Raw genomic sequence first — 23358 nt, 5'->3', positions numbered from 1 at the left:
GGGCACATGGCGAGCGAGGCTCTCCCTCGGGGTGGAGGGGAGCGCTCCGGTACTGCAGAGCCAGCGCCGACCCCAGCACAATGCCAGAGCCTCCGTGGCGAGAAGGGGGCCGGGAAGGGGGGCGATGCTGCTTAGCTGGGGGAGCGAGAGGGGGGAAATAACCCGGGCGCCACCCTGCCACCCCCCCCCCCCCGCGCCCCTCCACGCGCGCGCGCGCGCGCGCGCGCCCCACGGATCGATCGCGGGCTGCCTTGCTGCAGTCCTGCAAAGGAGTAGTGGGAGTGGGGGGCGGGAGGGGGAGGAAGGGGGAACCGGGCGGGAAGGGGGGGCAAGGAGCCACACATGTCACATGTGCTTTCGAAGGCGCCCGGGAGCATCTGCAAGCTGGATGTGGTGGAGGATGCTGCGGCAGGTGATCCACAGAGGGCTTCAGTCGTTTTGCTACAAGCTGGGCTTGTTCGTGAGCAGGCACCCGGTGTTTTTCCTCACCCTGCCCGCAGTCCTGACCATCATCTTCGGCTTCAGCCTGCTCAACCGCTTCCAGGCGGAAAGGGACCTGGAGACGCTGGTAGCCCCCAGCCACAGCCTGGCCAAGATCGAGCGGAGCTTAGCCAGTAGCCTTTTCCCCCTGGAGCAGTCCAAAAGCCAGCTCTATTCGGACTTGCACACCCCGGGGAGGTATGGCAGGGTGATCCTCCTCTCCAAACCAGGAGGCAATATTTTGCATCAGGCTGATGTGATCCTGCAGATCCACCGAGCCGTGCTGGAAATGAAGGTGAACTACAAAGGCTATAATTATACTTTTCCCCATCTGTGTGTGTTGAGCAATCAGGATAAGAAATGCGTGCTGGATGATATTATTTCAGTGCTAGAGGATCTGAGGCAGGCTGCCCTCTCCAATAAGACAACAGCCAGGGTGCAAGTGAGCTATCCCAACACTAAATTAAAGGTATGCTCTTGCTGCATGCTTTTGCCAATTAAAGAGGCAGCAGTTCATTTCTTGTCCTAAACAGCAACCAGGGAACCAAAATATGAAGCATTAAAAGGGATGCATTTCCTTTCAGGGGCGGGGAGGCTGTGGGTTGAGGGGAACTAATGATGAGAAGCATTCAAGGAAGGAACCAGCGTGAGACACTGCCCTAGTATCTTTAAGGGTTAATCCATCAGAGCAGGGGATGGGGTGTGTGTGGGGATGGGAGATCGATCACAGTTTGTGGGGATTGATCATTGAGAGCTGGGGTGCAAATGTATCTTGATTCCCTATCTACAGTCCCCAGCTGGCATGCCAGAATCATCCACCTTTAACATGGCCAGAGAAGGGTTTCCTCAAATACATAGTAAGCTCTTGTCTCTCACTGACTCTGAAGGTGTGGTAGGAACAGCAGAGGATTTGTACTGTATTGATTCCAGGTGCCCTGGCTTTTCTTTTTCTTCTTTACCTGCATGCATAGGAGGGGGTGGACATTTTCTCCCAGTGTGAAAATAATTAGCACTGCCACTGACTGCTGGGCTGGAGTACTGGACGGATCCCATCAACAAGAGGTTTCCAGCAAAGGCAAAACAAGGCAAAAGGCTAACTAAGTTTCAGTCTCGCCAATGGAAGTAATATACACTCAGCCCAAAACACCTGCCCATTTTAACGCTACCTCCCCCTACATAGTGTTTTCACCTCTGGTGGGTTTTCTAGGCTGGTTGTTGATTAGTAGAACTTGTCTGCTCAGAGCAAATAAGACGTAAGGTCTTCAGGAGGCTGGTGAGAGAAGTTTCAGGGATTACTGCCAATGTGACTCCTCCAGGAGGCATTGCATTATCTGCAGGAGTTACCTCGTCAAGTGTCACAGAATTACCTAGCGCATAGTTACTCATGGGTCAGGTGTAATCCCACAAAGGGAAAAAAATGTCTTACAGTCTTTCTTCTAAGACGTTGAGGCTTCTAGTGGATTTTTGTTTCTGCCTTTCGTTGGAAGACACGCATCCTGGGGTGTGGAGGATGGTAGAGATTTTTGTAACTACTGGCCAGACCCTGAAGTTATTACTCTGCCCTTACTTTTTATTTCTTAATTATTGATAACTATACAAGACACCAAGGTAAGACCAGTCCTTGCCCCAAAGAGTTTACAGTCTGAAAGAGAGTACCTTATTGGGTGTTTTGTTTCAGTAAAAACTATCTAAGAATTTGGTTCAACACTGTCTCCTGTGTCAAAAAACCGTTTCGTAACAGGAGAGAGGTGGTCGCTGGAGTTGAATTAGGGTTGTGTGAAGTTGAAAAAATGTCCTTATTTGTGTAAGCGCTGCTCTGAGAGAACCCTAGGGATATCTAACTGAGCTTGGCAAAAGGAGGTCAGGGTGATCTGCTGTCTCTCTTTCCCAGAAGATGTCCAGAGTTCCTGCTCTAAAAATAAATAAGGAAAAAAATAAAAATTGCCATCTGCTAGTGACTGAGCCAAATACATGTAATGAATGAATTCTAAACACTGGTAAGGACTTTCGCAGAGCCGAAAGGCCTGACCCTGAGAGACGCTCCCTACCTGCCAAGCATCTTTAACTCCAAGGAAGTTGCCAGGTGCTCAGCATTTCTCAGGAGAAGGAATTTATGCTCCTTAGTCTCTAGCTTTAAACTTGGACAGGGCAGGGGGCAGGAGCTTTCTATTCACTCGTCAGTACTTGGCTGTGAGAAACCAGAATCCCTGACTGATTGTATTAGAATAAAGTGAATTAATTATTGTAATTGCTTGTTATTTGTATTAATGAAACGCTGAAAAAACCCACTGGGCTAACTACTGTGGAAGAAGAGTGTTCCTAGTGTTTCTGAGACAGCTTTAAACAATCCTTCGTGGGCAAAGTTCATGATCCCTCAGAAGTGCAGTTTGTCGGTGCTGGTTCTCTTTCTCATCAAGGGCTGGGTTGTAACTGCCAGCCTGCCCTGAGTGATGGGTGCTGCATCGCTGTGCCATCCCAGGAGCAAACTAGGGAGCTGGTGGACTCAGAGCCATAATTCCTCCTCTGCCACCTTGTTCTATAGTAGGCACTTCACCCCCTTTCATGGAGCAACTGACTCTACGACTGGCTGCCCAGTTACTTTGGCCTGCTGGTAAGATGGGAGAAAAGCCAGCTGCTACTCCCTCTGCCTCCTTTCCACCCTCCCTACTCACTGGCTTGCAGTGGGAGAGTATGGACTGAGTAGCCACTGCTGCCCCAGAGTCACAATCTGAGCAAGGCTGATTTGGGACCAGCAGTGCCTTTGCTTCCTCAGACTCCCGGGCACATAGGAGGAAGGGCTGGGACAATCTAGCCCTGTGAGGATAGCTCTTGAGTGGTCAGTGTGTGTTTACAAACAAACACTTTGTATACTTGTCCACTTAGCTAGATCACTGCCTGGATGTTCAGCATGGGAGAACAACGCCCGAGGAGCCTGGTCCCAACATGATTATCTAGCACATTGTCAGAGGGCTGGGGGGGTTTCTATTTTTTTTTTTGCTTTTCAATGAAACAGTGAAGTAAGCAGGCTGTGATGTGACCCAGTTTACCGAATACTGAACAATGGAGAGCTAAACCCCCCACACCAAACTGGATCCTGCTCCCCTGTTGTACTCACAGCCCAGCCTCCTACTCCTGTAAACCTCCAGAGCAGCCAACGAAGCTGAAGCCAACCGGAGAAAGGACATTAGGTTTTAGCCTGTTTGTGCCAATGGACTTTTCCCTGGGCAGTGATTACAGGTAGGGCTCTGTGATCACTCCTCAGATTGGCCAGAATGCTTGTAAAAATTATACCACTTGTCTGTGAACTGGAAAGATGTCCCCAGTGTCTTTATTCTGTTGCGGCCAATAGGTGTGTGCCAGCCCGAGTTTGCCTGAGAACTTGAATGATGATCTTCCTCAGATGCAAGCAGGGTTTGGTTTTGTCGGTGGTCCCTGTAATCTCTGTCAAACAGACCCTTGTGAACAGCACAAATTTCCATCCCTTTCTACTGATGAGTCCAGCCACCAGCGGGCCTTGCTTTTTCAGTCTGAGTTAAGGGTTGACAATGAGTCAACTCTTGCCAAATCCATGGGCTTCAGTGGTCGTTTTGTGTGAATAATTTGAGCGGGATTTTGCTCCATTTCAGTGAACAGTCTCAGTGGTATGGTCTGTCTGTTCTGGAAGCAGCTGGGTAAAATTGTTAAGAAGCAGCACCAGGCAGCCTGGGAGGTACAACCAAAGAGCTGGGATTTTCCTATTCAGTCACTTGCATGAAGTCGTTTTTACGTGTCCACACCCCTACTGTAGTATTTGAGGGCTTCACATTCTTTACCATATTTATTCTCTTCACAACACTTCTGGCAGATAGGGCAGTGCTATCATCCCCATTTTACAAAGGGAGAACGGAGTCACTGAGAGACTAAGGCCCAGGTCCCAGTGGGACTTGGGTGCCTACATCCCTTTGAGGATCTGGGTATAAGTGAGTTGCCCAAGCTCACACAGGAACTCTGTGGCAGAGCAGGAAATCCAACCTGGATCCCCTGACTCCCACAGTAAGCTTCCATTGTCCCAATTAACTTCCTTTCCCAATTAGGAGAAGGAGCAATTAAAAATGAGAATATTTAAAATGAAATAAAATATTAAACTGGATAGAAATACAAGCATGGAATGTTACTTCGTTGTTTTCTTTGTATCTTTGTTTTCCAATTTCTCTATCAAAAGACTCTGTCTTAGAATTTCTTACCTATTTAACACCAGATTAAACATCATTTAACTACTTGGCACTGGTCAAATGGTTCCTCATTAAACAGATTTTTGGCAACCCTGCCCTCAGTTATGTATTAGTCATTTCTGAACACTAGGCTAGATTAGTTCCCCATAAAGCAGCCATTCTGATAACTGTAAACTCAGTTAAGTGGAGTGTTGTATGGGAGATTGTGTTCAACATCCCTATCTCCTCCATTGCTCAAGACAGTGCTCACTTCATAACCCTAAATGGTTTCAAAATGCTACGGGTCCTGCTGTGGAGCCAGATTTCCACATGCTCAGCACTCAGCAGCTCCCGAGGCACCGCTAATCGCCATCCTGTGAAAAGAGCTCAGCTCCAACTGTGTACCAGGAATCTCCCTTGCCTGCTGTTTCCCAAGGACTTCCTGTGATTCCGGGGGCCCAAGCCACTGCGAAGGGGTGGAGAGGAGAGCATGGCCCCAGGCAAAAAGAGCTGAACACGTTGCTCCATCCTAAGGAATGGTACAACTTGCAGGCTTCTCCTGGTTGCCTGGGAGCTCCAAGCATTGGGCTTCCCCAAGGCACTGTCCCTCCCCCAACAGTTCCCCTGGGGCAGTGCAGCTGCATAGTGTGCCTGGTACCCTCAGGCTCAGCTGATCCCCACACCTTCGAATGCTTTGAGGCTCGTGGCAGCTGCTGTATAAATCAAATCATCACAACAAAATCTGAGTTGGGAGGGGATCCTGGGCTCAGAAGAGGAAGGACAGAGGCAGGGGACAGTTTTAATCTCATCCTTTTGGATCAAGGTGTTTCGAGGAAGGGCATGAAAGTGGGAGGTGGACCGTTTGCTGGCAACAGCAAGTAACTTCACTTAAGTTCTCCTTAGACTCTAGAGATTGGGAAAACTTAAAAAAAACCCACACCTGCTCTTCAACCTGCCTTTCGGCATGTTTGCAGCACTAACTTTAACCCCTCCGGTATTTGATCAAAGAGGCTGAGAATGTCCACACTTCCCACAATGTTAGAACCTGCTGGCATGTGAGGGCAGCTCAGTTTGGCAGTGGTGGTGTCTGTAGCAGGTTAATTCTGCCCCTGTTGGTAGATGCTACGGCAGTTACAAATCCTGGAGTGCAATAGTGCCAAATGGTCAAGCAGCCTTACTGCTGGATTCAGGTAATAAGCATTTCTGGGGGGAAGCCGGGGAGGATAGGATAGGGGTCAGTCTGTGCAACAAAACAGATACAAAGATGAATCATAGAATCATAGACTTTAAGGTCAGAAGGGACCATTATGATTGTCTAGTCTGACCTCCTGCACAACGCAGGCCATGGAATCTCACCCACCAACTCCTGTAACAAACCCCTAATTTATGAAATTCCCTACCTGTTTCAAGACATCACAGGATCATAGATTAGGCCGGGCCTTTTTCTTGGGTAGGTTAGTCCAGCTTCATGCCCTAGAAGAGAGAGAGACCAGATACGCAATGCTGACTGAGATCCAACATGGAGAAATGTAACCTGGATCAAAGGTAACAATTGTGCTCCGGCAATCCCGGGGCTGCTCTAAATGAGACTCCAAGGGGCTGTTCCATTTTTGGGGTAAAGGGATGCTCCAGACATACCCCCTTTCTCTCAGGGAGGCCACCTATGCCAGGGGCCAGGAGGAGGGATGCCATAGAGACCCTACACTGGTAGTGCACCACCCAGGGTTCCCCTTTATGCATAGGGAATCCTGAAGAAACTGGTTAAGCCACTGAAATGGACCCAAGAATTAGGCCCATAATTTTAGTATTTTTATCAAATTCAGTGCGAGGGAGGATGTGGCATTTTGATACTCACACTCTAAGTGCTTTAGCAAGTGCTTTTCTTGCTCATAACTCTGTGTACTGGATAATGAGCGTTCCCGTGTCTTGATTGCATTAATTGTCACTGCTTAGTAGTGTACGAAAGGAGCTGTACAAAATAAAGTAGCACTGTTGTACTAGAGAGAAACACACAGAGTGGAGCGTAGTTTCCAGCGTTTTCTTTTAACCAGAGCTTTTTCCAGACAGAACTGTTTTGTTACAAACATGTTGTTTCCATCACATCTCTGGAGTGAATTTCATTGTTGTCATACCATGGCCGTATTTCACCTGCTCCGTGTATTTATGACTCATTTCTTTCCTTTTAAAGTTCAAATTAGTTGCTAGAGTGACAGCTGTGAAGACTAAAATTCTCTGTTTATTGATAGCATGGGTTGTGGCAATGCAAGACCTGCTGGAATACGTTAGCCCTGTTCTGGAAGGACAAACTTTTGGGACCATTTTTGTCTTCATGTTGACTCAGTCCTTGGTCTTTCTGTGTCTGGCAACCAGGATGCTAACTGATGCCAAATATATTATGACAATAGTTCACCTTATTATTGTTTTTTAAATACAATATGTGCTTTGCAGGTATGTAGGAAAAAAGGACCTTGTCTCAAAGGTCTTACTGGTATCTGACAAATAATATAGCACCGGGCAGTGCAAGGCTGTGTGCTCTAGTGGTTTGGCCACTGGCCTTGGAGACGTGTTCAAGTCCCATCTCTGCCACTGACTTATTATGTGACCTTGGGCAAGTTACTTCACCTCTTTAGGCCTCAGTTTCCCTTTCCATCTATTGTATTATCTCTTTAGCCAGTAATCTCTTTGTGGCAGGGAGGGTCTGTAATGGGGAGGGAGTGTGGCCTAGTGGATAAAGTACTAGATTGGGATTCAGGAGACCTCAGTTCTCATCCTAGCTCATCCACTAGCCTGCTGAGTGACCTTGGGAAAGTCACTTCACTGTTCAGTGTCTCACTTTCCCTATCTGTAAAATAGGGATAATGATAGTGACCTGCTTTGAGAGCTACTGATGAAAAGTACCATATAAGAGCCAGGTATTATTATTCATAATAATATGCTATAATAATGAGTGCCACAGGTTACAAAAAAGGAACAACAACCCGGACTGGGCTGGATTTGAGCCAGTGACTAGAAATGGAAAGCTGTGTGCACATGACTAGATCCCTGGTCCCACTGCTCCTCCATAGACAGTAGACTCTTGTCTGTAATGTTTAGTAAACACCAGATTTAAGTGCTTGGTTTGATCCTGCTCAGGATTCTGCAAAGAGCTGTTTCACATTGGGCATTGGTAATGCAAGCATTAGCCTAGTGACTTGTACACTCTATAAGTATGAGAGTAACTCTGCTTATACTTATAGGGTTATAGTTCTCCTTACCCTGCCTTTAAGCATAAAAAGTATGTGCTCTGGTAAGCTATTGGCAAGGTAAAACCATTGTCAGGCTGAAAGGAAGGCAGATGTGTTACTGTGTAAGCATGGGTGTGGTATATACCAGTATTTCAAATCCATTTCAAAGTCCTGCCTAGTGGTGTCTGGGTTAATCATCCAGGAGCGGAGTGCATGGTGTTGCCATGCAGAAGAGTGAAAGCTCCAGGATTCCCTTTTCTATGCCGGTGGAGGTGGGACACACTGCGGAGTTGATGGATTTGCTCTCCGGTGGTGGGACTGAGAACTGATTCCAAAAAACACCTTGCTGGTAAATCTATAGAAAACACTAACCATGAGTCTTAGTGGAGGCCATGTGTCTGAACCTGCCAGCCAGAGGAAAGGTGCTTTAGCAGCTCAGACCAAGGATAAGAAGAGTTGACCGCGAGCGTGGAAAATGGACGTTAGCTGATACTTGGATGTATGGTGTGTACGCTGAGGGGATAAGGGGCAGCTGGGGGAAGGGAGCTAGGAAAAAAAAAAGAATACTCATATAAATAGTCTTCTGTTTCTGATTATTCTGTGTGTGCGTGTGAGATCATGCGCATCTTGCTTAATTAAGAAATAGTTGATAAGCCATGGGCCGTAGGCAGTGTTGTGGTAGCCATGTTGCTCCCAGGATATTAGAGCGATAAAGTGGGTGAGGTGATACCTTTTATTGGCCCAACTTCTGTTGGTGAGAGAGACAAGCAGTTCAGCTTACACAGAGCTCTCTTTCAAGTCTGGGGAGCTAAGTCAGGCCATGTTGACACTGTCACTTATGTTGGCAAAACTTACATCACTCAAGGGTGTGAAAAAACACACCCCTGAGCGACATACATTTTGCTGGCATAAGGGGTAGTGTGCACAGTGCTCTGTCAGTGGGAGACCTACCCCCACTCATTGTCGACGGGGAGCTCCCGGGGACGTTGATCATTACAGCTGTGGAGATATGGCTGCAGGTTTTGCATCTGTTGTTCTGGTAGGATCTGGTTCCGCTTTGAGTTGGGCCAATAAAAGATATGCCCTCACCCACCTGTCTCGCTCTATGATGTGTGCCGGGCATTTAAAAAGTACTGTGCTAAGAACAAAAGATGCATTAGTCTTACCATCTAGAAAAGGAGTTCTTGTGGCACCTTAGAGACTAACCGGTGCCACAAGTACTCCTTTTCTTTTTGCGAATTGGTTAGTCTCTAAGGTGCCACAAGTCCTCCTTTTCTTTTTGCGAATACAGACTAACACGGCTGCTACTCTGAAACCTGTCTTACCATGTAGTAAGAGAGAGGCACTGCACCATTACAGTTGCAGAAGTGGAAGAGAATGAGCCCAACATCTGTTTTTCTTAGAGGAGGAAAAAGCTCATTTCAGACCATGGTCTTGCGTTTGTACACAGCACCTTTTATCCCAATGAATCCCAAACCCCCGTGCACACCAATTGAGCGAACAGCGAGAGTCACTCTGTGCACTTCAGAAAGGTTGCACCTTCAGGGCTGAAAAGCAGCTCTTGTTTTAAACAACAGATAGCAAAAAGCTACACAACAGCTTCGGACATGAAGTGAAAGTGCCATGTGTAACAGAAATGAAAGGAGGAGCTTATGTAGACAGGGAGAGTACAAATGGACGGGTCACTTCCTGGGAGGATGGTATTGGTGGTCTGTGATATACAGGAGGTCAGAGTAGATGATCTACTGGTCCCTTCTAGCCTTAAATTCTATGACTAAGAAGTTCCTGCTCCCCTTATATCTCTGCCTAGCAGCTAGACACTATTGAAGTCCCCTGTGTTCTCCTTCTTATTGCACTCTGGTGTGCAAGGCTCACACCATGAGGATCATGGACAAGGAAGAAGCATCTGGGCAGGCATGTGGGGGTGGAATTCAGCATGCTGAGGAGGGAGCAGGGAAAGCACTGTGCCTGAGCCCTAAGGAACTCTAGCTTGCAGAATTTCTTTTTGACATGTTCCTGAGGTGAGGTGTCTCTGAAGTGGTCCCAATGCAGGCCAATGTCTACTAGGCCTGAATGACCCTCAAGTTAATATCGGATTAGGACATTGGGGAACAGGACTAGGTGCCTCATGAAAAGTGCTTCGAGGTCTTTAATGATACTGAGGCATCAGGACATCAATTTTACATCTCATCCCAAAATGGGACCTCAGAGAGCACGCCCTGTTGAGGAACCAGCTCAGGAGTGGCTCAAGGGGGTTAGCTTGCAGCTCCACTCACACTGAGGCTATGCAGTTGCGTGAATTACAAAGAAAAATGTCTTTGTACTCGTAGCGGAGATTAACAAATGCAGCCAGCCCAAGTTCTCCGTAATGCTGCACAAATACAAATGAGAACCAGAAAATGCCTGTGAATGAGATGGGTACAAAAGGGTAAGCCTCCCCCAAAGCAATATAAAGATATCTAGTGTGCAGGGTGTAAAGCTAGAGAGCATTAGTAATGGCTGGTATGTGGGAGGCTGTGATTGGGAAGGGCATTGGCTGGAACATTGAAGACTGGACCATGCTATATTTATATTACTGATAGAGCTGGTCAGAAACACTTGGGCAAAAACATTTTCTGTCAGAAAATTCAGTTCTGCTGAACTTGAAACTCTTCGTCAAATCATGTCAATTTATGCCCACATTTTGTTTTAGCAGAACCACCCCTTCTACCTCAGAAAAGTTTTGACAATGTCAAAACATCCCATTTGAACATTTTATGAAAGAAACATTGTCATTGTTTAATTTCCAATGATGTCTCATTTAGATTTTTGAAATGTAGTTTCATATTATATCTGATAATGTAGTATAAAAATTATCGCTGTCAAGCAATTAAAAAATCAATCATGATTAACTGCGCAATTAAAAAAATTAATCGTGATTAATCGCACTGTTAAACAATAATAGAGTATCATTTATTTAAATATTTTTGGATGTTTTCTACATTTTGAAATATATTTATTTCAATTACAACACAGAATACAAAGTGTACAGTGCTCACTTAATATTTATGTTTGATTACAAGTATCTGCACTGTAAAAAAAACCAGAAGAAGTAGTATTTTTCAATTCACCTAATATGAGTACTGTAGCGCAATCTCTTTATCATGAAAGTTGAACTTACAAATGTAGAATTATGTACAAAAAAACTTGCATTCAAAAATAAAACAATGTAAAATTTTAGAGCCTGCAAGTTCACTCAGTCCTACTTCTTGTTCAGCTAAATGCTCAGACAAACAAGTTTGTTTACATTTTCAGGAGACAATGCTACCCGCTTCTTGTTTACAAGGTCACATGAAAGTGAGAACAGGTGTTCTCATGGCACTGTTGTAGCCGGCATCGCAAGATGTTTACCTGCCAGATGCGCTAAAGATTCACATGTCCCTTCATGCTTCAACCACCATTCCAGAAGATATGCGTCCATGCTGATGACGGATTCTGCTTGATAACAATCCAAAGCAGTGCAGCCCGCTGCATGTTCCTTTTCATTATCTGAGTCAGATGCCACCAGCAGAAGGTTGATTTTCTTTTTTGGTGGTTCAGGTTCTGTAGTTTCTGCATTAGAGTGTTGCTCTTTTAAGACTTCAGAAAGCCTGCTCCACACCTCATCCCTCTCAGATTTTGGAAGGCACTTAAGATTTTTAAACCTTGGGTCGAGTGCTGTAGCTATCTTTAGAAATCTCACATTGGTACCTCCTTTGCATTTTGTCAAATCTTCAGTGAAAGTGTTCTTAAAATGAACAATGTGCTGAGTCATCATCCGAGACTGCTATAACAGGAAATATATACCAGAATGCAGGTAAAACAGAGCAGGGGACATACAATTCTCCCCCAAGGCATTCAGTCTGAAATTTAATTAACACTTTTTTTTAATGAGAGTCATCAGCATGGAAGCATGTCCTCTGGAATGGTGGCCAAAGCATGAAGGGGCATAGGAATGTTTAGCATATCTGGCAAGTAAATACTTTGCAATGCTGGCTATAAAAGTGCCATGAAAATGCCTGTTCTCACTTTCTGGTGACATTGTAAATAAGAGGAGGGCAGCATTATCTCCCTTAAATGTAAACAAACTTGTTTGTCTTAGCGACTGGCTGAACAAGAAGAAGGACTGAGTAGACTTGTAGGCTCTGAAGTTTTACATTGTTTTGTTTTAGAATGCAGTCATGTAACAAAAAAATCTACATTTGTAAGTTGCACTTTCAGGACAAAGAGATTGCACGACAGTACTTGTATGAGGTGGATTGAAAAATACTATTTCTTTTAAAAAGAAAAGGAGTACTTGTGGCACCTTAGAGACTAACAAATTTATTAGAGCATAAGCTTTCGTGAGCTACAGCTCACTTCATTGGATGCATACAGTGGAAAAATTGACTGTGGGGCCATGTGGGTACCCATAGCAGTGCCGCTGATTTGAAGGTATACATTGTCCCCAAATGTGAAATAGTTATGGGTGAGGACAAAGTCACAAAGTTCAGCCACCATGTTTGCAGTGACATTATTGGGGATACTGTTCCTGGCAGCTTGTAGTCCATCTTTGTCTTCTAGAGGGCTTCTACAGCCATAGTGGTGTAGAGGGCTTCTACATCCATAGTGGCTAGGATGGTGTTTTCAGGAAGATCTCCGATGGATTGTAGTTTCCTCAGAAAGTCAGTGGCATCTCGAAGATAGCTGGGAGTGCTGGTAGCGTAGGGCCTGAGGAGGGAGTCTACATAGCCAGACAATCCTGCTGTCAGGGTGCCAATACCTGAGATGATGGGGCATCTCTTTGGTCACTCGATTACAGACCTTAAAGTGGCAATTCTTCAACAAAAACTTCAGAAACAGACTCCAAGGAGAGACTGCTGAATTGGAACTAATTTGCAAACTGGATTCAATTAACTTAGGCTTGAATAAAGACTGGGAGTGGATGTGTCATTACACAAAGTAAAACTATTTCCCCTTGTTTATTTTCCCTCCCACTATTCTTATAAAGTGCTGGAAATGGCCCACCTTGATTATCACTACAAAAGGTTCCCTGCCCCCCTAACCCCCGCTCTCCTGCTGGCAATAGCTCACCTTTCCTGATCACTCTCATTACAGTCTGTATGGTAACACTCATTGTTTCATGTTCTCTGTGTATATAAAATCTCCCCACTGTATTTTTCCACTGTATGCGTCCAATGAAGTGAGCTGTAGCTCACGAAGGCTTATGCTCAAATAAATTTGTTAGTTGCTAAGGGGAGGGATAGCTCAGTGGTTTGAGCATTGGTCTGCTAAACCCAGGGTTGTGAGCTCAATCCTTGAGGGGGCCATTTAGGGATCTGGGGCAAAAATTGGGGATTGGTCCTGCTTTGAGCAGGGGGTTGGACTAGATGACCTCTTGAGGTCCTTTCCAACCCTGATAGTCTATGATTCTAAGGTGCCACAAGTCCTCCTTTTCTTTTTACGGATACAGACTAACACGGCTGCTACTCTGAAAGCTATTTCTTTTGTTTATCATTTTTACAGTGCAAATATTTGTAAGCAAAAATAATATACACTTTGATTTCAGTTACAACACAGAATACAATATATATGAAAATGGAAAAGAAACGGTCCAAAATATTGAATACATTTCAATTGGTATTGTATTGTTTAACAGTACGATCAAAACTGTGATTAATCGACAGCCCTAATAAAAAAGTCTAAACTGAAACATGTTGATGGATCAGAAATGTATGTTGTTTTCCAGCATTTTCCCTTGTGGAGAATTTTGAAATGCTCTGATTCGAAATGAAGCCAAATTTCAAAATCTTTCAGCAAACAGAATTTCTATCCTCTGCCCAGCTCTAATTACAGGGCTGCCTAGAGGTGTTTGCACAGCTAGGAGCTGTGCAAACACAGTGTAAGAGTCCATCCCTGCCCTGAACAACTTAACAGTATAAATAGACAAGACAGATAAAAGGGGAAACAAGAGTGCAGAGAAGTGAAGGGTCTTGCCCCGCTCCACATACTAGAGCCAAGAATGGAACCTGAGACTCGTGCCTCAGACTCGAACAACCTGGCCTCTGGACCATGCTATCAGTTGCATATTATTATTGTTTTCCCTCCAAAAAAGGTGGCTGCATTTCCTGTTGTGCTGTGTGATCCCAGCATATAGTTTCTGTATGAATTAATGGTTGTAAAGCACTCTGTAGTCCCTTTGAGACAAAAGGTGCTGTTAATGTCATTTCATTCTCATTATCCAACTTCCCCAGGCAGGAAGGTGCCAGAGACTTCACCCTACAGCACCCTTTCCTGCACCCCAAATAACCTCAACTGGTCACTTAGCAACGAAGTATTAATGGCAGTAAGTCCGTAGCATGTCTTCATTTTCCAGAATGGTTTCTTAGAGTGGGTTGTGACTGATTAATTAAATACTTTATCAAAGGAGAGCTGAGCAGCAGCGCACAGAACATTCATTTATAGTTTTGCTAATAGAAGCCATAATTGGCTTTGCTTGTGTCCTCGACTTCCTTCATTCACAAACGTTCTGCTGAGTGAAATTTTGTTCCGAAGGACATTCACAAAAGGCAAAAGGATCATAAATATGAAATATGCTCAGGAACGGTTGTTCACATCATGCTTTTGTGTCCATATGGAAAAGCTGTTGCTTGTTAGGAATATTTGTGTGTTATTCTTTGGGAGCATTAATGTTTCCCCACTGGTATTTATTCCTTCACTAGCATTAATATTCCTGTATGTTACTGATTCTCCGTCTATCACATAGGAACTAGTGAATCAGTTGGAACACAACAGATTTAGCATTGTAAATTACATCAGAAGCTGCCATCAGAAGCATAGAGACAAGAACATTTCAGGTTATTTACGAATGTCTCCCTGGCCCGTTCTTTCCCTAGGCTCCAAGATTAGTTCAAGCATTAAGCTTTACATTTATCACAGAAAATTCAGGCGTTTTCCAAGCTTAGGATGCCCCACTGTCCTCAGCTATTACATTATGTTTCAGTTTCAAAGGGAATGTAATTATAGACACTTCTCCTAGGAGAATCAGGTTTGTTACATTATAACTTCTACCACCTTTTCTCTTTGTGTGCATTTTCTTCATCTGAGGGAGGGGATCCCAGAAGGTAAAAAGTGTTGTGTAAATTCCAAATCTTATAATTGCATAGGCATAATGTTCTTGTCACAGCAGGTTCATTGAGAAAGGATGGCTGAAATGAGTCTTTTGTCATTTCTTACCAGCCCTGAATATACTTAGAATTGTCATTCTTAAACTGTGAGTCTGGCTTCTTTGTGGAGGCCCCAACCTTTCCCTGAGGAGGCAATAACGAGCGAAGGGAAAATAGATATGGAACAGGGAACACATTTTCTCTTGCTGCATTATGGTCAAATAGGATGTAGCAAATGGCCCAGAATGGACAGTTGATGATTTTGCTTTTGCTGAAATTTGTGCAATGAAGTATGGCTCAGGAGAACACATTCTCTTAACTTTGTAGAGTGGCAAAGCTTGAGAAATCAATTGATTTCAAAGGGAGCTGCACACATAAAAACCTTTGAGGATCTGAGAGAGAAAGGTAGGTGAGGTAATATTTTTTATTGGCACAACTTCTGTTAGTGAGAGAGACAAGCTTTTGAGCTTACATGGAGCTCTTCTTCAGGTGTGGGAAACTAACTCAGTGTCACAGCTAAATACAAGGGTGGAACAGATTGTTTAGCATAAGTAGTTAACACATATTTCCAGGGATCCTTTGAGGTGAACTGGATCTTGGCTTACATCCTTAAACTATCCTGTCTGTGGGGCCAATTCCACCTGTCTCTTCTCTGTACCCATGTGGGGGGAAACATGTATGCAGCAGGGCTCCTGCATACCCCATGGAGTTGAGGAACAACAGTCATTGCATGTATTGAGCTGTGGAGGGGAGCCCGATAGTGGGGTTTAGGGTCAGAAGATGTGGTGTATGGGTTTTAGAATGGACCTTCCTATTCTGCCTGTGACCCACATGCACCCTTCCCTCATGCTGATTACTCCTGATCCTGGCAGAGTACATTAATCATCCTGAGTAAGTAGGTGGGGGTGCATGGAGGTTCTGTAGCCTGCCAGGATATGGATGCAAAATTAATCTGTGAAAGCAACAGTTAAGGGAGAACCTCCAGGGAGTCAGGAATTGGCCCCACTTGTTTACTCTGACAACAAAATAACTCTTAAAAAATAATGTAAGGCAATTTCTTTGTTCCTCTTAAGGGGAGCTCTGGATGTATTCTCCTAACTTGAAGGAGGAATGTTCTGGAAAAGCTTGATAAATCCAGTCCTAGTGGGTTCCAGATTTTTTCTGTTTTCAATTACCATCTCCTGCCTTTTTATCATATCACCAAAGAAGTCAGAGACATAAAAGGCCTACGAAGTTCCCTAGCCAATACAAAACTGCGAGGAAATCCTAATTGAAAAATTAATTCAAATTGGCTTGCACAGGAAGCCTGTCATGTGGATTGGAAACTGGATAAAAGACTCCTAAACAAAGAATCATGATAAAGGGCACTGGATCAAGTTTGTGGGGAGTTTGTGGGGATTGGTCCTGCTTTGAGCAGGGGGTTGGACTAGGTGACCTCCTGAGGTCCCTTCCAACCCTGATATTCTATGATTCTATGATCTAGCGGGGTACCTAAGGGATCCGTGTTATGTCTGGTCGTATTTAATATCTTCATTGATTATCTGGAAGTGGAAGTGAATAGCACATTAATGAAATTAACAGATGGCATTAAAATGGGAGGAGTTGGGAACACCAGCTGGGTCAGAGAACTTATACAAAGGAGCTTGGAGTGATTAGGAACCTGGACAGAAAATAACAAAATTCACTGAAGGGCTTTGTCTGCCCACTGGTGAGTGTTTGCTCTGACAGAGCTCTCGCCAAACATTATCCTAGAACTATAGGGTTAGAAGGGACCGCAAGGGTCAGGATTTGTTGTGTCTAAACTATCCAAAACATATGGCTATCCAACCTCTTTTTGAAATCCTCCACTGAAGGAGCTTCCACACCTTCCCAAGGCAGTGTGTTTCATTGTCCTACTGTTCTTACAGTTAGGAAGTTTTTCCTGAGATTGAATCTAAATCTCCTATGCTGTAGTTTGAGCCCCCTGCCTCTTGTCCTGCCCTCTGTGGCAAGAGGGAACAACTTTTCTTATAACGAGTTAGTCTTCACAACCCCACTGTGAAGCAGAGTAGTATTATCCCAATTATTCAGATGGAGAAACCACGACAGAAAGTGTCGGTAACTTGACAAAGGACAGCAAGAGAATCTATATTAAAGCTAAAATGCTGTAGTCCAGTGGATTAGGCTTGGGACTATGACAAGGAGACCTTGGTTCTGTTTTGGACTCTGACACAGGAGTGCTGTGGACCCAGACCACTTCACTTTTCTGTTTCTGCTTCCATCCTCCTTTGTCTGTTTAGAATGTGAGAACTTTGGGGCAGGGAGTGTCTCTTATTTAGTCTCTGTGCAGTGCCTAGCACTCTAATAATATAAGCTATCATAGAATCCATGGAGCCAGAAGGGCTTGGGTCAGAACAAGGACTGGACAAACTCAGAATCTGGACTCAAGGGGATGGTGTGGCTCTACCTCATCACAAGGGGAGGCGCTAACAGAGAAAGGCTCCCATCTTACATTCCCCTTTTACACATGGAGAACTGAGGCACTGAGAGGTTAAGGCCCAAATCCTCAAAGGTCTGTCGGTGCCGAACTCCCATTGATTCGTTGGAAGTTAGGCACCTAAACAGTTGGCCCTATGTGGTTTTCCCCACATCACTCAGGAAGTCTGTGGAAGAGCAGGTGTTAAAGCCAGGTCTCCTGTGTCCTATAGTCGTGCCTTAACACTAGAAAACTCTTTCTTTAAGCGGTGCATAGATCTTGTGCTGGCTGTTTTACAGGAGTCAAAATCACCCTGTGTGCATTGAGTCCTACGGAGCATTGGCCCTTAGAGATGGGCTGAAACAAAACTTCCAGATTGGAACATTTCATAGACTGTAGGATATAGATCCAATCCACACTTTTCCATTTGGGAGCCCATCCCTGACACAATGAATGTTATCATTCACCATTCATCACCAGCAACGTGTTCAGTGCTCAAACACAAAACTAAAGATGGCCCCTGCTCCAAAGAGCTTACACACTACAAGAAAGATACAGGGTGAAATCCTGCTCTGTTTAGTGAATGGAAAAACTCCTGTTGGAGCCAGGATTTGATCCAGAGAAAAGATGGGAAATGCTCAGAAATTCAGAGGTGGGGGTGACATTGTGAGTTGTTTGGTTACAAACACAAAACACGTAGTAGAAGAATGATACACAACACCCCATTCAGACCTTAGGGACAATGCTGATAGTTGGCTTTATAAGAGAGGGTGTGTGTCCTTAAAAAGTGATCTGAAAAGAGGTTATGTACAAGCAAAAGCCCCAAGCCTGAAATCAGAGTCACATGAGGGACCTTTGCATACACACAGACCTCAATGAATTTAAGAGGGCTTTGCAAGAGTAGCAGTGGTGATCCAACTGCAGGATCAGGCCTTGGTTACATTTCTGACAATCCATAACTTGTCTAAATGCCCCCCCAAAATGTTCAAGATACATGTTAAGAAAGTGAAAACAGGCATCTGAAATGAGACTTTTATTTGGCTATCTCTGATTATAAAGTGGCCAAACTCATTAAAAACCAGTGTGTGTGGGGACGGGAAATACTCCTGGGTAGAGAACCCGTATTGCTATGCCAAGTTTGAGACCAAAAAAATAGAAGAAGAAAATGAACAGCTGATTAATTATCCCCTAAAAAAGAGATTTTCTGCTGGAAGTGTTAACAGCCTTAATTATAGCTGCCTTGCCCATTTCCTGTTGCTGCTTTCTGAGGTAACATGAAAAAGATGGCTCCCTGCAAAAAGTACAGGCTAATAGAGTCTATAGTGAGGGTTCAAAGGTTGGGTTTGGATAAGCATCTACACTTTCCAATGCTTAGCTGAAAGTTAACCTCAAAACCTCTTTTTTCTGGAAATCTTACGTATTATGCTTTCCTGCCTGACTCTCAGTATTTCCTTGGTTTTTTTCTCACCTTTTGATAAAGCATTATCATGGTATTTTAGTATTTCTGCTTCAGCTTCCAGGAGAAACCAGGAAGAGCAGAGCCAAGTGAAAATTGAGGGGACACATGCCAACATAAAACACAATTTTAAAAAGAAGTGGTTCCCTGTGTTATTGATACCTTAGACTGGAAGAACTGAAATGATTATCAATCTAATATATTCGTCATCATTTACTCTCCTTTTGTTTACTTTTACATTTCACTGGGACTGAGTAATAAAACCAGGGGCCTATTTCCCTTTTGTTTCTGGTACATTTTTCTTCCCGGTTCTTGGGCTTGTTTGGCTTCACTGAACTGCAGGAAAACCTTTCAATTAAACCAAGTTTACTTACTTATAATAATTTAAAAAGAGAACATCTTTAATATGTAGACAAAGATTTGTATACTTCCTTCCCCTACTCTCACCCCACCCCTATAACTTCATCTGGGATTTAAAGATAAACTGGAAAGTTTAAAAAATAGGGTCATGCCTTTTTCTCCTTTGTGGTATTTCAAGAAGTCTTGCAAAGAGGTTTTATAGCAGAAATTTGGATCTTGTTTAGCTCCTAACTCTGTGGGCATCTGGAGAGCTTCGACATCACAAGAAATAGATTTCTGGTGGAACTACGTGTCGAGCTGTCCTGCAGTGGCCCAAGAGCATGAGTACCAACTTCAGGTCAGACTGTTGGAAAGCAGGGCACAACCCCCAAACTAGTTGTGAGTGCTATACTTAAATTTCACCGACCAATTATCAAGTATAAACTCCTCAGGTACTAAACAGCCTTAACACAGAGTCACAGACAGCCCCCTTGGGTACTCCAGTCTGTCTTGCCAACCAGGCGAGCATACCTATGTGATAGGTGGTCCTTTACACCAAGAATCACAGGAATACTCAGGTTACTCCTGGGCCCAAAAGACCAGTCACTTACCCCAGGTCAAATGCACTTTAGAACTCACACCAAAGACAACACTTGTAGCCAATCCTATAGTAAGCTAGATGCAGATTTATTAAATAGAAAAAGGCAACAAGAGTTATTTACTAGGTTAAAGCAGGTAAACATATGTACACAAATGAATTACAATCTTAAATTTCAAACTCATTCCTGGCTCGTGAATTACACAGTGACAGAGGCTTTCAATACAAATGCTTAAATATTACCTTAAAATAGAGGGCACAGATGCCATAGGTGAGATTAATGAAGTCTAAACAGTCTTAGAATTGATAACTATTTTAACAATACACAGGTGAGCCAGACTGATTCCTGACATGCAGTTGTCAGTGTTCAGTTGAGACAGAGGGACAGTGTTCAGTGAGACAGAGCTGGCACCTGGTCTGGCAGCATCACAGCCCCAGTACAAACATGGTGTAGGAAGGGGTGTCCCCAACCCTCCTGAATTTACCTCAGGGTTTCCTATTCTTGATAAGGGATATGACACTACATTTTCTTTTTGCTTGAAATGGACTATTGCCATGGCATATGCCTCTAGAAAGAGGCTCTGCATGAAGTTTGCACCACGGTCTGACAAGATTTTCCTAGGAAAACCTACTTTGCTAAAAATGGTAATTAGGACAGTAGCCACAGTTTCAGCTTCAATATTAGACAGAGCATTGGCCTCAGGGTACCTGGTGACAGACTCCACCACACCCAGTATATACTTCTTTCAGTTTCTAGAAGGTCTAAGTAGGGGTCTCACAGTTGCTGTATGCACTTGGCAAACACCTCCTTAATGATGGGCAATGGCTGCAAAGCTGCCTTTCAAATGTCCCTTTCACTTCTTAGGCTTCTGGCATAAGACACAGCTCTCACAGTATTTCTTTCCTGCCTCAAACATGTGAGGCCAAGAGAAATTCTGTTTGGCCCTATCACAGGTTCTCTCCATTGCTACATGTCCAGCAAGGGGACAATCAAGAGCAATCTGCAGCAACTCTCTCCTGTACTTATCAGGCATCAGCACCTGCTTGCAAACCTCATAAAGGTGCCTCTTTTTCCCTGTGGGAGCCTCCCTGTACAACAAACCTCCTTCTAGAAAAAATCTTCCCTTTCCTTCCCCAGCCAGGGTATTATTAGGGCAGTGGTTTTCAAACTTTTTTTCCGGTGACCCAGTTGAAGAAAATTGTTGATGCCTACGATTCAATGGAGCTGGGGATGAGGCGTTTGGGGTGTGGGAGGGGGCTCAGGGCTGGGGCAGAGAGTTAGAGTGTGGGGGTGAGGGCTCTGGAGTGGGGCCGGGGATAAGGGGTTTGAGGTGCAGGAGCGGGCTCTGGGTTTGGGGGGGCTCAGGGCTGGGGATTGGGGCACAGGGTTACCTCCGGTGGCTCCCAGTCAGCAGCACAGCCAGGGTGCAGAGGCAGGCTTCCCGCCTGTCCTGGAACCGCAGACCGCTCTGTGCCCCAGAAGTGGCCAGCAACAGGTCTGGCTCCTAGGCAGAGGTGCACAAGTGGCTCTGCGCGGCTCTCGCTCACAGGCACCGCCCCCCTACCTCCCATTGGTCGGTTCTCAGCCAATGGGAGTGCAGAGCCAGTGCTCGGGGTGGGGGCAGCGTGCGGAACCCCGTGGGCCCCCCACCTAAGAGCCGGACCTGCTGCTGGCTGCTTCTGGGGTGCAGCACAGTGTCAGAAAAGGTAGGGACTACTAGAGTTTACTGGCCAGCCGCCAGGCTCCCTGGATGCTGCGCAGGGCGACCCAGTGCCTTGCATTCCATGACCCAAAGTTTGAAAACCACTGGTCTAGGGAATGATCAGCCTGTTGAACCTCAATAAATGTGATTTGAGTCTCGCTTAGGAGCAGACATTAGCACAGCAATGGAATCTCCAAACCCCTCCTCTGGGGACAAACTGTTACTTTCAGCTGACAAAGGACTGAGGGCATTCCCCTCTCCCCCTCCATTGCAATGCTCCTGGCTGTTTATAGACAAACCAGGTGCAGCAGAGCCATACTCTTTCTGGCTACAGGTTATAAAATTAACCTGCTTAGATATTATTACCTATTAAAACATCAATGGGAAGGAGATTCCTAATGCCCAAAACAATATCTTCTTTGAAAGCCTCACACTCGAGGTAGACCTTGATTAGTTACAGGGAATTTGGCCAAAGCTAATTTATTTAGGCTTTTATTAGGAAGTCTGTCCTCTTCCCTTACAAAACTTTCCTTGACCAAAGAGACTTGGGACCCTGTGTTTCTCCAGCCCCTACAATCTGTGCCATTTTCCTTAGCATTTTTAATACATTCTTCATTACCATCTCAAGAGTCAGTCCTGATATAGTTTACTAGGGTTTTCTCCAGCCCTGTCACTGCCTCTGGAGCAATGGTAGTGACATTCATGGTGGCAGGTGTGGGTGTGGATAGTGGGTTACCTTAAGTTTTGGGCAATTTGATTTTATATGGCTGCGAGCCCCACAGGGATATCAGGTTCCTTCCCTTCCCTTTTGGAAGGGAGTTTTAGAACCTAGGTTCCATTTGGGTTTTCTATCAAAGTTGGGGATAGGTTTATTTCCAGTCCCCTCTTCCCTCTTCACCTGGGTGACATGGGGATTTCCCTTCCCCTGGGATTTGCGCCACCCTGGATTCAACATATTCATCAGCAATTTCTGCAGCCTCTAAAACTGTGGAAGGTTTTCTGTCACAAATGGCTGCCTTTACCTCATCTGTAACTATCCATAATTGCTCTTGAGCCATCAGATCAAACAGTTTTTCATAATCACCTTCAGCCCGCCCACCCCACCCCCATTATCTGTTTTCTCAAAAAAATTACATATTTCTAGTTAAATATTCAACATGAGTGACACTGTCAGACATTCTGAGCTTTCTGTACTTCAGTTGACAGGGCTCAGGGTTATCTTAAATCTTTGCTATACATTTTCTTTAGTTTTTTTATACACCTTAGCATCACCCTTCTCCATATCATTAAAAACTTCTCTGGCTCTCCCCCTTAATGTGGTGAAGAGGATAGTCACCCATTTAGTGGCTGTAATATTGTGCTTCCCACATAGTCTCTCAAAGGTGGACAGGAACTCTTTTCTACAGGCAGTTTCTTTACAAATTGGACAGACTTTCTCCACTCCCTTGGGTTTTGAGGGGTGTAGCTCCATGTAATTTAATTTGCTGCTCCAGTAATTTAAGCTGCAGCGTTTGAGCTTCCATCTGCCTCCTGTGTGCCTTCCTCTCAGCTTCTTCATTGGCCTTGACTGCTGCTGTCTGTTCCATGCATCTTTAGTGAGCTCTCTCCTCCGCTTCTTCATTGGTCTTGACTACAGCCTGGGCTGTGTCAGCCTCCCTGGTCTGCAGTTCTGCCTTCAGTCTCTGGGGCTTATGTTTTTCCTGGCCTTTTAGTGCTACAGTCGGGCCAGTTCCTTTGTGGTGTCTGGGGC

The 23358-nt window shown here is 44.8% G+C and overlaps 1 protein-coding gene across 2 annotated transcripts in view; it reads left to right on the top strand.

The window, feature by feature from the left end:
• The first annotated feature begins 349 nt into the window (after positions 1–349).
• The window catches only part of PTCHD4 (patched domain containing 4), a 115818-nt gene continuing 92809 nt past the window's right edge, over positions 350–23358 (top strand). Inside the window, exon 1 of one of the 2 annotated variants that reach the window (XM_073335093.1) lies at positions 350–775. In XM_073335093.1, the coding sequence (XP_073191194.1) occupies positions 350–775 (426 nt within the window). Of the gene's footprint in view, positions 950–23358 lie in introns of both variants that reach the window. The other variant, XM_073335091.1, reaches the window with a different exon arrangement.

This window comes from Lepidochelys kempii, chromosome 3 (assembly GCF_965140265.1).
Source record: "Lepidochelys kempii isolate rLepKem1 chromosome 3, rLepKem1.hap2, whole genome shotgun sequence".
Taxonomy (NCBI): domain Eukaryota; kingdom Metazoa; phylum Chordata; order Testudines; family Cheloniidae; genus Lepidochelys; species Lepidochelys kempii.
The sequence above is the reverse complement of the archived record's forward strand: the minus strand, read 5'-3'. Positions and strand labels throughout refer to the sequence as shown.